General features: G+C 33.4%; 1 protein-coding gene and 1 long non-coding RNA gene across 10 annotated transcripts in view; one reads left to right on the top strand and one right to left on the bottom strand.

Annotated features, from left to right (window-relative positions):
- The first annotated feature begins 4,040 nt into the window (after window positions 1-4,040).
- LOC143226207 (uncharacterized) overlaps window positions 4,041-13,916 on the top strand; it is a 37,871-nt gene continuing 27,995 nt past the window's right edge. The window contains exon 1 of the long non-coding RNA XR_013014417.1: window positions 4,041-4,484. This is a non-coding gene — a long non-coding RNA (uncharacterized LOC143226207). The remainder of the gene's footprint in view (window positions 4,485-13,916) is intronic.
- Window positions 6,579-13,916, bottom strand: part of LOC143226206 (putative nuclear hormone receptor HR38) — a 68,835-nt gene continuing 61,497 nt past the window's right edge. For 8 of the 9 annotated variants that reach the window (XM_076456884.1, XM_076456883.1, XM_076456885.1 and 5 more), the window contains 3 exons: window positions 12,739-12,941; window positions 10,799-10,971; window positions 6,579-8,043 (listed from right to left, as the gene is read on the bottom strand). In XM_076456884.1, coding sequence (XP_076312999.1) covers window positions 7,787-8,043; window positions 10,799-10,971; window positions 12,739-12,941 — 633 coding nt within the window. In that variant the 3' untranslated portion in view covers window positions 6,579-7,786. The remainder of the gene's footprint in view (window positions 8,044-10,798; window positions 10,972-12,738; window positions 12,942-13,916) is intronic. The other variant, XM_076456888.1, reaches the window with a different exon arrangement.

Here is a 13,916-nt window from a genome sequence, read left to right as displayed (position 1 = left end):
TCTTATAGTCTATAGTTTAAACAGTCTTGGAATTCTGTACTGTCATAAGAAAAAGTTACCTGATTGTGGTAACAGTATTCATATATGAAGACAACATAGTGTTCTTACTGCACAAGACTGGGAAGCACTTTGGAAAATTTGTTGAACAGATGTGTAAAGTATCTGTCATTCCAATTACTTTGTGTAGTGTAGATTAATGAAAGTTACAGAAGTCACTGATTTTCTCAGATATTGATTTAATTCAGCCCATAAACTAATCGAGTTACATTCTCATTATTCTAAAATTTCACACACCCTTTTTCCTTAATATGAGCTTTAAGCCAATTTATGTAAAAATCTGGTACCAAGTGCAATGATCTGTTATAGTTTCAGGATTACTCACAAGAACATCAATATTGATAGAATTATAGAAGAGAAGGAAAACAAAAGAGACAAAGAAGGATGTGAATGAATAACTTAGGGAAGCTATATTTATAGGTGATTCTTTGATATGACATGTAAATAGGATAGTCTTTGAGGTAAATGGGAAAACAAAACAACAATAAAGTTGTGCTATTCAGGGGCAACTAAAGGAACAAGTGATATTTTAAAAGGTACTAGTAATGATGCAATCTTTATTGTGCCTATGAAGATGAGAAAGGTAGGTAAGAGGAGTTAATTGATAAAGCATTGAAATATAATAACGTAATTCTGCCAGAGACAATGTCAAGACCTCACTGTGAGCATGAAATTATAAGTAAGTAACTAGGACTGAATGCTAGGCTTAGGTTAATATCAAAGAAAGAGTTGATTAGTTGGTTAGGTATATGGGATTAATTCAGTAGGGGAGGGGGAATAGTATTTTAGAATGATGGTTTATATTTAAAGAGGAGTAGGTGCTAGCTTTTTTGCAAGGGTTATTAATTCAAATATAAAGGCAACGAAGTTAGGACTACAGTGATAGCAATTTACATAAACTAAAGAGAAAAAATGTAGAGAAAAGTATAGTGTGGGAACGAAGTAAAGAAATAATTTTAAGGGGAGGCTAAACTGTTACTATTGGATAAGAAATAAAATATAAGACCTTAGAGCACTAGTTGGAACAGATAATTTTTGTGTAATGAGAATAACTGAAACTTGGTTCAAAGTAGACAATTTTGATGACGGAAGTTTCTTTGAACTACAGGGTATTTATTTAGGGATAGAGTACTGAAAAAGGGGGGAAGAAGTGGATTATTTACAAAATGTTTGTTGCATCATGTTCAAGATGAAAATGTTCAAGGTGATAGCAACAAGGATGAATCTCTTTGAGCAGTTATAAGGGAAAAAGGCTTTCAGATGGAACATGTTACAGACTATCAGATGAAACTGATGAAGCTTAATGAGAAATTTTGCAGTGATATAAAGAATTCAGCTGTTAATGAGGTCATAATTAGGAGGCATTTTAACTTCAAGCATACAAATTAGAAAATGTTAGTCGGGCCATGAGAGAGACGTTTTAAGAATATGTTGTGATAGTTTTCTTTACCAGTTGGTCAGCTAACCTATAGGAACAATGCTATTTTAAATTCTCTATCCTGTAATGTAAAAATGGTTGAGAGAGTAGAAACTGTGGAACAACATTTGGATGTATATGATCCTTGCTCAATTAGTTTGATGTTTTACTGCATATGGAAATAAGGAAAAATAAGATTTTGGATACAGATATCAGAAGTGTAAGTTTTGAAAGGATGAAACAAGGTTATAGTTACTTGTGCCTTAAAACACAGGGAATATTTTAGAACGTAAAAGAAACTGGGAAGTCATGTAAACTTCACAGTGAATGTATGTAAGAAGCTACACTAACTTTGAATCAGTTAGTTAATATTGTCACTTGTTAACCTTCATCAGTACACCTGGGGTTCATATGGACCTCGATGATAAATAGTTTTTAATATTTTTTCATTGACCAGTTATATTTTTATTTTTGTGTAACTGTCACATTATCATCCTCTGATGCAACAATAGTAAAACTTTCAATGTTTTGGAGTCGAATAATTTTTGTGAATAAAAAGTTGCATGGGGTCCACACGGAGCTCTGTGTCTTCATCAGGCAGAGGTTATCCATTGTGATAAACAGCGATTACATATTTAGATATCTCCTAAAGTGAAGTAATGCGCACAACCTACTTCAGAGAAGTCTCCAAAATTCCTGTGCAATGCAGAAAGGCGTCAAATCTGACTTTGTAGATGTAGGATTTGTTGACACAAGACAGCATGCTGGTCAAGGTGTTCCAGCAGCAACAACAACAACAAAAAACAACAGCAAACGATGTTATATTTGCCCAAGAATCGCGAACAAAAAAATCCGTCAAACCTGTATAGCATGTGGAAACCATATCTGCGCTGATCACCTCACACTCAGTGTACAGTGTGATGAGTGTTTGTAAAATGACTGGTAAAAGATATGAGAAACACTTTATGTTCACTCAGAATAAGTTGTGCTTACATGGTGTCCAAAATTTGGCGTTAGTTTATCTCTGAAACAAAGTTTGATGTAGTTCGACCCCCTTGGGTTCGTTCGGACCCCAAGCACATTTTCGTACAATTTGGTATTTTTTGTTACATATTCAAGAAGCCTTTTTCTTCACTCAGTATTTTATTAGTTTTAATTGTGAGATGTTATAGAAGAAGTGGTCCTATATTATCGAAATATGTCAATGATGACAATTTTTTGTCTGAATATGAGAAAATGGACATAAGTAAATTTCATATCTTGTAATAATAAATAATATATTATGTACTTGTGGAAGTGGTACCCAGTCGTTTTTACAGTTTATCTGCACAATGCTATGAGAAGCCAGTATGTTAACTTTTAAACATCTAAACCATACCTTCAATATTATATTAAATATATGCGGGGTCCGTATGGACCCCAGATGTACTGAAAGGTGGATATTTTAACGTGTACTGATGAAGATTAAACACAAAGCTGCACGATGAATTAAAACCCGATATCTAGCGTTGTAAGCCCTCAAGCTTACTGCTGAGCCATTATCAGAAATAACTATTAATTTTTAAATATATAGACAGAACATTTTGCTATAAACCCCTTTTCATATTTGCAAAATCGAGGCCACAAACTTGTCAACTCGTATTTAATTGTGAAATATGTTGCTTGCTGATAAAACAAGCTTGTAAGAGTAAAAAAAAAACTTATTCAGGAGAAACTCGTTTAAAGTTTGAACTAAATGTTCTACAACAACGTGATACTTTACCCTATAACGGAAGGTCATGTTCCCAACTGATTATTCTCAAATTATTAGTAAACATACTCCGTTCTGATTATTTTGTTAAATGTCTTTTAATATTTTATACAACTTCAGGTTTCATACGCTTTGAAATACTAATAATTTTATAACATTTGTTTATCTTTTGTTACAACAAAATTGCATTTTATTCGTTGTGTTCTTAATTGTGTAAAAACTATATTAAATTTTTCTAGGAAGTAAAACACCTTTCCATTTCATTGTGCAATAAACCATAGGTCAAAATCTTAACAAGGAACGTGAGTGTACTTCATTCATTCATTAAGGAAAGTGCCTTTCCCTAAGAACCAAACCTACTTTCAATATCAGGTTTATTTTTGTTACGTTACAAACGTTAGTCTTTCAGTGAAACTAACTCGTAACAACAAGTAAGTACAATATATTTACACACACACACACACACACACACACACACACACACATGGAGCAAGTTTCCAGTAATAGTTTTATAACGCTAGAAATAGGAATAACAAGTACTCGAGTTTCGGATATTAATTAAAAGATGTTAACAAAAAACGAAGTTATTCAGCAGAATATATTATTGTAAACGCTCAAACGTTTCTGTTACATAACAAGCTAGGAATCACGAATTTCGTAATTTACTGTGTTTTAGTATATATTTAAAGTACTGTGTTAACGTCATTGCATTGCGCTAAAATTCACTCATTAACTTATTTAATGAGTTAACGTAGTACATGCGCTGTAGTGAAGTAATAGTGTCTTCAGAAATAAATAGCTGAGCAATGGAATTTATTTATAATCTGTGCTGTTTGAAAAGCTGTAAATAACCAAAGAAAACACAATCGGATAAGAAATCAACTTCACTACCTATAGCAGAATAGACTCGACCGTAAATTCGTGGAGGCGCAGTCATGTTATTCTGAACTTTACGAATGCTATAAACGTAAATACCAAAGGTTGACCTTTAAGACTCGCAGACTGTTGAAAATACGGTCAATTTATTCTACCATCAATTTATGGTTAGTTCGGAACGCGAGGAGAGCATGTCGATTCTAACTAGAACTTCTGCTAGCTGATATACAGGGGTCTGAAAAACTTGAAGTCAATTGAGTTGTTGGAATATTTGGATTAAGTCTTTAGAGGTGAAAGTACTTTTAAATCCCATATCTTGCGTGTCGGAAAGTTGCAACGGAATATTTGAACTGTGATGGTCAAACTTTCAATAAATTGCTTAAGGTAAGCTCAAGTTTGTTTTTTCCAAGTTAGTAATCAAAAATTAATGTCCAAAACTGAGAGTGAATTATATAGAACATTATTTCAAATTTCACCAACAAAGTTAAGTTGAAAGTCTGTGAAACGTTGCTTGAGGAAAAGTCGAAATTGATTTTCGTTAGCACTCAAAAATAATAAATACAAGGTCATAAAATACACTTTCAAAACGTAAATGACTTCTTGGTTAATTTATATTTACCCTGAAGCGACAGAAAAATAATTCGTGGTTTAAATAAATCAGTTGAAAAAAAAAAGAGAGAAATATGTAATTTGAATGTTTTTTTACGAAAGCAGTATCGGAAGTAATTATATGAGAAGCATTCTTTGTGGTGATGTTCTGAAATTCATAAGGTCCCTTTCACTTTGCAATCATGATCCTTTGATCAGTCAGACGACAGGAACTTTAAAATGTTCCAGTAATAACTGCATTCGTCTTGAAAGTCGAGTATGGGAAGGTGTTACTGCAATACCAAAGATTACTTGTTTTACAAGTTTGTGTCTTAAGGACAAAAATATATAATGGGCAAAAATGAGAGTAAATTTAACTTTGCGACAGGAGAAAAATTACAGGCGCGTGTGTCATTTAATTTACTTTATATCTTTAAGGTGACAGTTTGAGCCTATATGATGCAGAGTCGGCCAAGATATAATGGAAATCAAGGAAAAACAAAAGTTAATGGGGAAATAAATTAATGCACAGCTGTTTTGCCTCGTTATCTCCAGTTATAAAGTTGTAAAATTTCAATCAGTTTCATTAAGACAGCTAATGGTTCTAAAAACCTTTCTCTCAGCAAACCAATTCGGTGGTTAAAAGATCCACGAAAACACCAACCATTCTTACCCCACCTGCCTTCGCTTACCGCCATAAAAAACTTATTAAGAATAAATGGGAAAGATGGCGCTGCTTTTGATGTTACTTGCATTTTGGACCACATTTTCAGAACAACTATAGTAAGGCAATATTTTGAACTAAAAAGTCAATAAAAGGTAAAGACATTGTAAGCCTATTAACATTATAGAAGGGTTTTAACCCAGGTGTTGGAGTCCAGGTCTCACCGTTCCGACGCTCATGAATACTGTCGCAATTTCAGATTTGTTTTTATGTGTTTTTTGCACAAAACTAAACAATGAACTAGCTGCACTTTGCAAAACGCGGGAAATTGATAATTCGGATTTTAACGCGCTTCCACAATTTGCAGGAAGAGGTCAAATGTACCTGACCCTCCTGGGTATTTAACAACATCAATACCCAAATACCGACACAGTGAAACTTTGCAAGGTGCTTTCACGACATTGTACTTCAGAAGTATGACATTTATGTATTGTAAATAAAGGTTTTTTTTATCCCGCACCAAAGAAGGAAATTACGTAAATCGAGAGGCCTCGTTCAATGATTATAGTAAATACATCAGACTTAAATCATTAATGTTTTAATTAGTTGCGCGGATGTTGGTCAACGTTTTGTTATAATACAGCTATATCATAACAAAATTGGAAACCATTCCGCTTGTTGAATGTTAAGTGTAATTTTAAATCTAGAACAGATAACTGTGCTCTCGTCCATTATATATACACAAAATGATTATTTAGCAAAGTAATATGTTGATAATTATTTTAAGCAATTAAGGACGATTATTTAACACAAAATAATAATATTTTTCGTTAAACTGGTGTCAAAGTCTAAATGACGAACTTACTGTGTTGACGATATTCAAATAAATGTCGTATTTACATATGAAACGTATCGTTAAAGACCATCAACCTAAGAATGAATGAGATGACCATTCGTCCGCCATGTTAAAACCACTTTCCCAACAACAACAATAAAAAGAATTAAGGGGTTACCATCAGTTGCTATTCGAGTAATAATTAAAAACTTAAATATACGCAACAGTTTGATGAGGTTTTATCACAAACTTCTAAGTAAATCCATGTATAAGAATTCGCTAGTTTTTGTAAAGGAAATAATATAATTATGTTTTCGGCGCTCAGTTAAACATGTAGTTTAGTCAACATAAAGAAGTTTAGACCGCGAAAAAATTTGATAACAATATAACATTTTTCAATAAATTAAATGTGATTTATTTTTCACTTAACAGGAACGAAGTTGGAAAAACATTTACACTCAGCGACGAATGTTGAGTGACATTGATAATATCCTGCAATTACCACAAAAATGTTTCATGTATATAGTTTAGCTCATTTTAAGCGCAAAGCTATACTGTGGGCTATTTTCGCTGTGTCCACCACGAAAAACTGAATCCCAAACTTCAGTGTTATAAGCTATCAAGCTTGCCGTTGAGGAACTGGGAGATATATAGAAAGCTTCAGGTTATTGACATGTTTATCCACTCACTGTACACTTTTTCACATAAATTTCATTAATCAAAGTATCACCTCAATTAAAACAAGTAGAAACACAACAGACACAGTAATTACATTTGTCCTAAAATATGGACTAGAACAGCTATTAAAATTCTTAATAGCAAAACACCAACAAGTTTGATTAACAAATATTCTGTTTATAACAACATCTACAAATTATTTTTTTCGTTAATGAATTGAATTCATTATCTCCTCGTTAGGGTTAAGTCTTCATCCATTTCTACATATTTATAAACCAGTTACCTACTCATTATAAGCAGTTAAGCCTTTTCCCAGTGTAACACAACCAAAAACCTATTATCTTTTTATTAGGGTTAATTCTTTCACAGTTAACCTGACGAATCTTCACCAGTTCTTGGAACAAAAGTTAACAGAGTATGTTTATTATAAATATAATAAAAGCGAGTTGTATCATTTCGATATTATGTGGTCCGTCGTTAAACATTGACTCAGCATCTTATTAGAAGCGAGAATCACTGCTACTTTATGTTTGTATTAAATAGTGTAAATAGGTCATTACTTTTGATAGCTGAATTTAAAATGTAAATTGATTTGTATCTAAATTGTCATATTGAATTCGATGAGCGAAACGTTTCCTGACTGTACAGACACTGTAACCTTGCAGAAAAAACCTATAATTATAAACGTTTAAGAAAACTTGATAAAAGCATTATATTTGATTACTTTTACATTATTTGATCAGGAAGATATGTCTCTCTTAGAGTTTCGGGTTGATGTTTGCAAAACACTTGGTAGACAATTTAAGAAAACCAACTTATTTTTAGGGTTTGTTTTTTTCTTCCAATATTTCTGTTCCAAGTAATAGCCAAAGATCCTTTTACAAAGGGAAAACACTGAAAAAATTGTAAATAAACGTAACTTCAAAAAGGAACCCTGGACTCGAACAAACTATCAATAAGAGGCGGTAAAGGTGCGAGATTTTCTATTTTTAAGTGGAATAATCTGTGAAGACCTTGAACACTTAAAGAACGAAGGTCAGGAAGTTTGGCTAGAACATGAGAAAAGTAGCTTGTTTTCTTCTGGAATTCACTCTTGTAGGTCACATGTTTACGCAACGCGCTTACAATCTTCATTTGTAGTATGTCAACTTTCTGAGAATCCATTAATCCATGTCTCCCTGCATTTAGAATAAAGAAGAAGAGGTGGATTGAACTATACGTGAATGAATAAATAGACAAACACCTCCAATTAGAAGAGGTGAGAGAGACTTAAACAGCTGATATTTGAAGCTTATTAGGTAATATTCTTTACACTGAGCAATTTTCAAATAAGCCTAAATATTCCAGTTTCACAAAAACAGAACCCCATTCTTGGCTCAGCGGTAAGTCTGAAGGTTAATAACTTTAGGCACTGGGGATGGATATTTGTGGTAGACACAATATAGATAGCCTAATCAGCTTTCTCATTAACAACAAACAAACAAACACGGAAAAACGCAGAAACCCAGAAATGAACTTCTTTAAAATGGACCAATCTGTGAAAAGATATTTTTTTTAGTTATTAAAATTATTAACCAATAATTTTAGACTGTAATGTGAATTTTAACTCGTGATGAGAGAAATCGCACTCTAGCTGAGGGACAGCTTCGAGAAGTAGAACTTTGTACCTGTCCATTAGTCTTTTAGACTCAGTTCTATTTAACAAGTAATGTCTTGAAGAGGAGCATCCCATGTTTGATGTTTGAATATTTTATCTCTCATGGTTGACGAAATGAATACACAGTGTATTGTTGTAAATTAATTCGGTTGTTATTAGATGCTAAGCTACAGAATAGGCTATCTGAGCTTTGCTCATTACGGGTATCGAAAGCCGACTTTTAGTGTCGTAATCCTGCAGACATATCGCTAAGTCACTAAGTAGGGATGTACTAATATATTATGTAACTTCGCGCAGTATAACACTGATTGTTTTTAATGATAATACAAAAAGTATATACATTTATTCATAACCTAACTATGGCATTTGGTAGTTTCAACCCGAGTTACACTTTGAGAAATACAAAAATCCTAAAATTCAGACACACTAATTCCTAATTCAGTTTTGTTTGCTATCAAGTGCAAAGCTGCATAACACAGCTATTTGTGCTGCGCCTATTTCATGTAGTGAAGCCTAAATATTAGAGGTGTAGGTCCCGAAGACCTATCGCGAAGCTACTGTGGCCTTTAATTTAGTACTAGTAACTAGAGGGAGAGCAACCAGTCAATTAGCAGCAAGCACCGTCTTGATCAAATAGTGTGACTTATTGCCACTTTTATAACGCGCTCATATCTGACAATTCAGAGCATGTTCAGCAGCAATGCACGGGTTCGAGCCTTGGATCGTACGATCCGACTTACACTGGGTTTTTCAAATAAACTGGTAAACAAGTAGTAATTCTGCATTACTCTATATTATGATAATGTCAACATTTAATAAATATGTTTGCTTGCGTTTAGATAGTAAGTATTTTTTATATCCGTACACCAAAAAGATTTGTTAAAAGTTGGTTTTACCGTTTGTCAAGGTCCGGCATGGCCAAGTGGTTAAGGCACTCGACTCGTAATCCGAGGGTCACGAGTCAAATCCCCGTCGCACCAAACTTGCTCGCCCTTTCAGGCGGCCGCGCATTATAATTTTATGACCAATCCCACTATTCGTTGGTAAAAGAGTAGCCCAAGAATTGGCGGTGGGTGGTGATGACTAGCTACCTTCCCTCTAGTTTTACACTGGTAAATTAGGGACTGCTAGCGTAGATAGCCCTCGTGTAGCTTTGCGCGAAATTCAAAACAAACCAAACCGTTTGTCAATAGCTATGGATAATCATATCAAACGAGAGAGACACTGAATTAGACCACACATCAAAAGGACTAGGTGTTACCAAAATAAGTAATTAATTACAATTTGACCGATATAGTTTAGAGGTAAAAATTACAGTAACTATGGACAGCATTTTCTCAAAAGAATGATTGAAAACATAACAAACTGTTTGTTTGTTGATTTTTGGGCAGAGTTACTCATGGGTTGCCTGCTAGCGTGAGCCATCCCTAATTTTGAAGTGGTTGTCCAGAGAGAATGATGCTAGTAAACATCATGAATCGCCAACCTAGGGTTACGTTTTTTCCTACAAATGAAAAGTGAGATTGATTATTACTTTACAAAACCCCAAAGGCTGAAAGGGCGAACACACTCGATAACGGATTTTAAGACCATGACGCGCAGATTGCGAGTCGATTGCCTTAATCACTAATCTCAGGTAACGAGTATGGGGTATACGTAAATGAGTTCATCCCAAAAATTTGACCTCCATCAGAGTCGAGGATAGAGAGTTATTAGCTTAGCCTCATTCTCTCTGTTTAGTCTTTATATCATTTTAATCATTGTGTTATCCTAGTAATTAATAGTAATTAAAAACCTTTGTCGTGACAAAAATAAAAAAGAACTAACAATACTTGTTTGATAAATATCGTGAAACAAAAAAATGTCTGAAGTCAGTCTAAAAGAATTGACTACAGTCTGATAAATAATATTCAAAGTTTCAATACTTATGATGAAAAACTATTAATATTTAATACAAAAACTACAATACAAACAGCGGAACTTATAAAGTTTATGAGTTATTTTCAAGTTAGAATTAAATATGTTTTTTCTGCTTGGTTATAGATTGAATTTTCAAGACGAATAATAAACAAGAAATATCGGATCATGAGATATAATTTTCGATAACGTATTTTTAAACTCTTATTGCAATACGCCATTCCGAAACAATAATACTTACTGTCTACTGAGTAATACCAACAAAATGATTTATTTATTTTAATAATAATGTTATGACTGTTTTATTTAACCCGGGCTTCATGCGCTAACTAAACTTACCTTTATCGAAAACTCCTTACCTGTTATCAAGATCATGGCACAGAGACAGGCTAAGGTAGATATATCTATATTAAGACCGTGTAGAGCACGAGAAAAGTCTAAAATAGCATCTAGCCAGTCACCAAAACCACGGCGACATTGTTCCTTGTGAAGAACCAATCCGTTACAGAATGTTAGGCTATGTTCATCCGACCTTAAGATAACATTGAGAAAATACTCTATAAACAATCAGGACAAATCTGAAGGAAATAGACGATAACTAATTAACACTTACAAATATTCTGGGCTAGGTTGAGAAATCCAGTATCTTAAAAAACTACAATCAATAAGGGCTAAGCCCGCGTTAGAATGACGATTATTTTAGTCTATTTGGTTGCCATCTGGTAGACACATTCTAAACTATCAGTATTTAATTTGAATTATATTTCTTAACAATATTTGATGCTATTTAATAATGAAACCGCACCACACTACAGTTATTATAATATAAAATAAAACATAGTGCATATGAAATAAAATGTTTTTATGAAAGTGTTTTTAATCTGATGGCCAACAAAGGTAAGTGTAAAAAAAAATGATTTTAATAAATTACCCAAAAGTTTTGTTAATCGGGGATATCCTTCTGTAAATTCATATATAACTAAGTAGACATAGTTGTAAAAAAAAGATTGTGTAATATGGAAAAAATACTAAACTCTATGATCAAAAGTGAAATATTTGACGGTTTCTTTGTTTTGAATTTCGCGCGAAGATACATGAGGGCTTATCTGTGCTAGCCATCCCTAATTTAGCAGTGTAGGACTAGAGGGAAGACAACTAGTCATCACCACCCACCGCCAACTCTTAGGCTTATCTTTTACCAACGAATAGTGGGATTAACCGCAACATTATAATGTCTCCATAGCTTTAAAGGGCGAGCATGTTTAGTGTGATGAGGGATTCGATCCCACGACCCTTATCTTACAAGTCAAGCACCCTAATTATCTGACCATACGTTATTATTTGATCACTCTTTACAGTGAACTGTTCCAATAAACCAAGTTGTGAAACAGCATGCCATTATTTTAATTTTCCTTTAGTGAGTTGTCTTCTAGAATTCTTATGACCAATTTGTATATTCTTAAACAACACGGCAGTAATTAGCTATGATACAATTAGTGTCAGTTTTGAGCAAATTTAAAACATGTCGTGAATGAAAAAAAAACTCTGGTACTTGAAGATCTGTATAACCAGAATCGTCTATTTTCTTGCTACTGAATTACGTCTGTAGTGGAACTATAGCCGGTTATAATTTCTCTAACTTTTAGAAATGATATTTAACATCAAAACTCTATTTCATTTTGTTTGTTGAAAGTTAAGCACAAAGCTACACAACAGGCTATCTGTGCTTTGCCCAACACGGGTATCGAAACTCGGTTTCTAGCGGTGTAAGTCCACAGACATACCGCTGTTCTACTGGAGGGGAGCTGCATGGTAGAATAATTTATTTTGTATATACGATCATTGTTTTCTTTGATATTCGCATGTTATATCTTAGTTATTCTGTAGCGGTTTCTATTAAAGTGTAAATCGAAGTTTTAATTTGAACAGAATTCTGACCACATGAGTCCCAGGATTCAGGTATAACCGTCTCTAGCTTTGAACTACTGACCACTGGCCATTTGTTAGTACCCCGCCGTTAGAAGAGCTTTTTTCTGACTCTTTGAATCAAATTACACTTTCACAATATGTTTTCATGGTTTTCATGCCAACCACTGAATTCATCCGTTACCATGTTAAAATGAATTGGTACAAGAAGTCACGTTATAAAACACGTTTCTTCTTATAATTACATGCTTTCTAGATTTCTTATCGTGTCTATTTCCCTATTCAAAGTACGGCAGTAATTAACAGTGATATAATCCATGATAGATTTGAATCGGACCACAATAGTTTTATACTTAAAAGTACATTAACTTACCGATATGCTAGTCTAATAACAAACAGCTCAAGACTGGCAGCTTGAAATAGGAGCTGTCGATCTTCACTGGTTAGTTCCAAGAATCCGGGAATCTTCTCGGCAAAAACGCGAGTAATTTCCAAAGATGACGTAATCACACTAAAGAATTGCTGTACTTGCTCAGCTTCTGTAAGTGGATTTTCACCAGCTAACACTTCCCTAAACTAATAACAGATTCACTATTTTACATGATTTAATATTTATAACGCTACATTAAATAACTATCGAACACAGTTAAGAATAAAAGAAATGATCACTTCTCTCTGCATCTCTAACATTTCAACCAGAACTAGAACAAATTAGTTAAAAATAAACCACATTGATATCAAATTCTCCTACATTTATGTCTTGAGGAACTTAATCGTACCCATCACTTGGGTGAATCGTAATAGTAGCGAATTTTTAAAGAAATTATTCTTAACACTTAACCCTTTTTTAAACTTTATTTTATAATTTTTTAGGGTATAAGATTTTCTTTTCCTTTTTTATTGGATCTCGTGGGTTGTACAGTTATTTTATGCAACGTATCTGTGCTGAACAGTTATTTTATGCAACGTATCTGTGCTGATTGTATCATCACGGATAAAAAACGATCTACGTAATGAGAGACTTCTTTTACCAGGATTTTTTAAAGCTATCAACCATATTATATTTTAAAGTCATTATTAAGTCTAACGTACGTGGTTCAAATGAACAGTATTTAAAGGTGAGACCTAAAGTGACGAGTTTCCGGGTGAAAAATATTGGGTTTTAACAGCAAAACTTTTAACACTGTTAACAAAAGTATCAAAAGAGTCATCATTTTGAAGAGAAAAGAGAAATACAATAATTTATTTGGTTTAGAAATCTAATCTTTGTTCTGATAAATTATCTATGTTTTTGCTCAAATGAGAATATGTTAGGAAAATGTCAATAAATTGTAATACACCCATAGTGTAACAAGTATTGCGACTTAACGTCTAAAGCGTTTTAAATTACTTATTTAATGTTCTTTAGCTTTGGATGTTTTTCTTTATATAGCGTAATATGAGTCTTTGTGAAACAAAAAGTAGATGGAAATAAATAATTATAGTATAATCTGCATTACAAGAAACATTCTGGCTTCGTTACCGAGGCAGTGAATTAAAGGAATTGTTAAG

This window comes from Tachypleus tridentatus, chromosome 9 (assembly GCF_004210375.1).
Source record: "Tachypleus tridentatus isolate NWPU-2018 chromosome 9, ASM421037v1, whole genome shotgun sequence".
NCBI lineage: Eukaryota > Metazoa > Arthropoda > Merostomata > Xiphosura > Limulidae > Tachypleus > Tachypleus tridentatus.
This window is presented reverse-complemented; position numbering and strand designations above follow the sequence as displayed.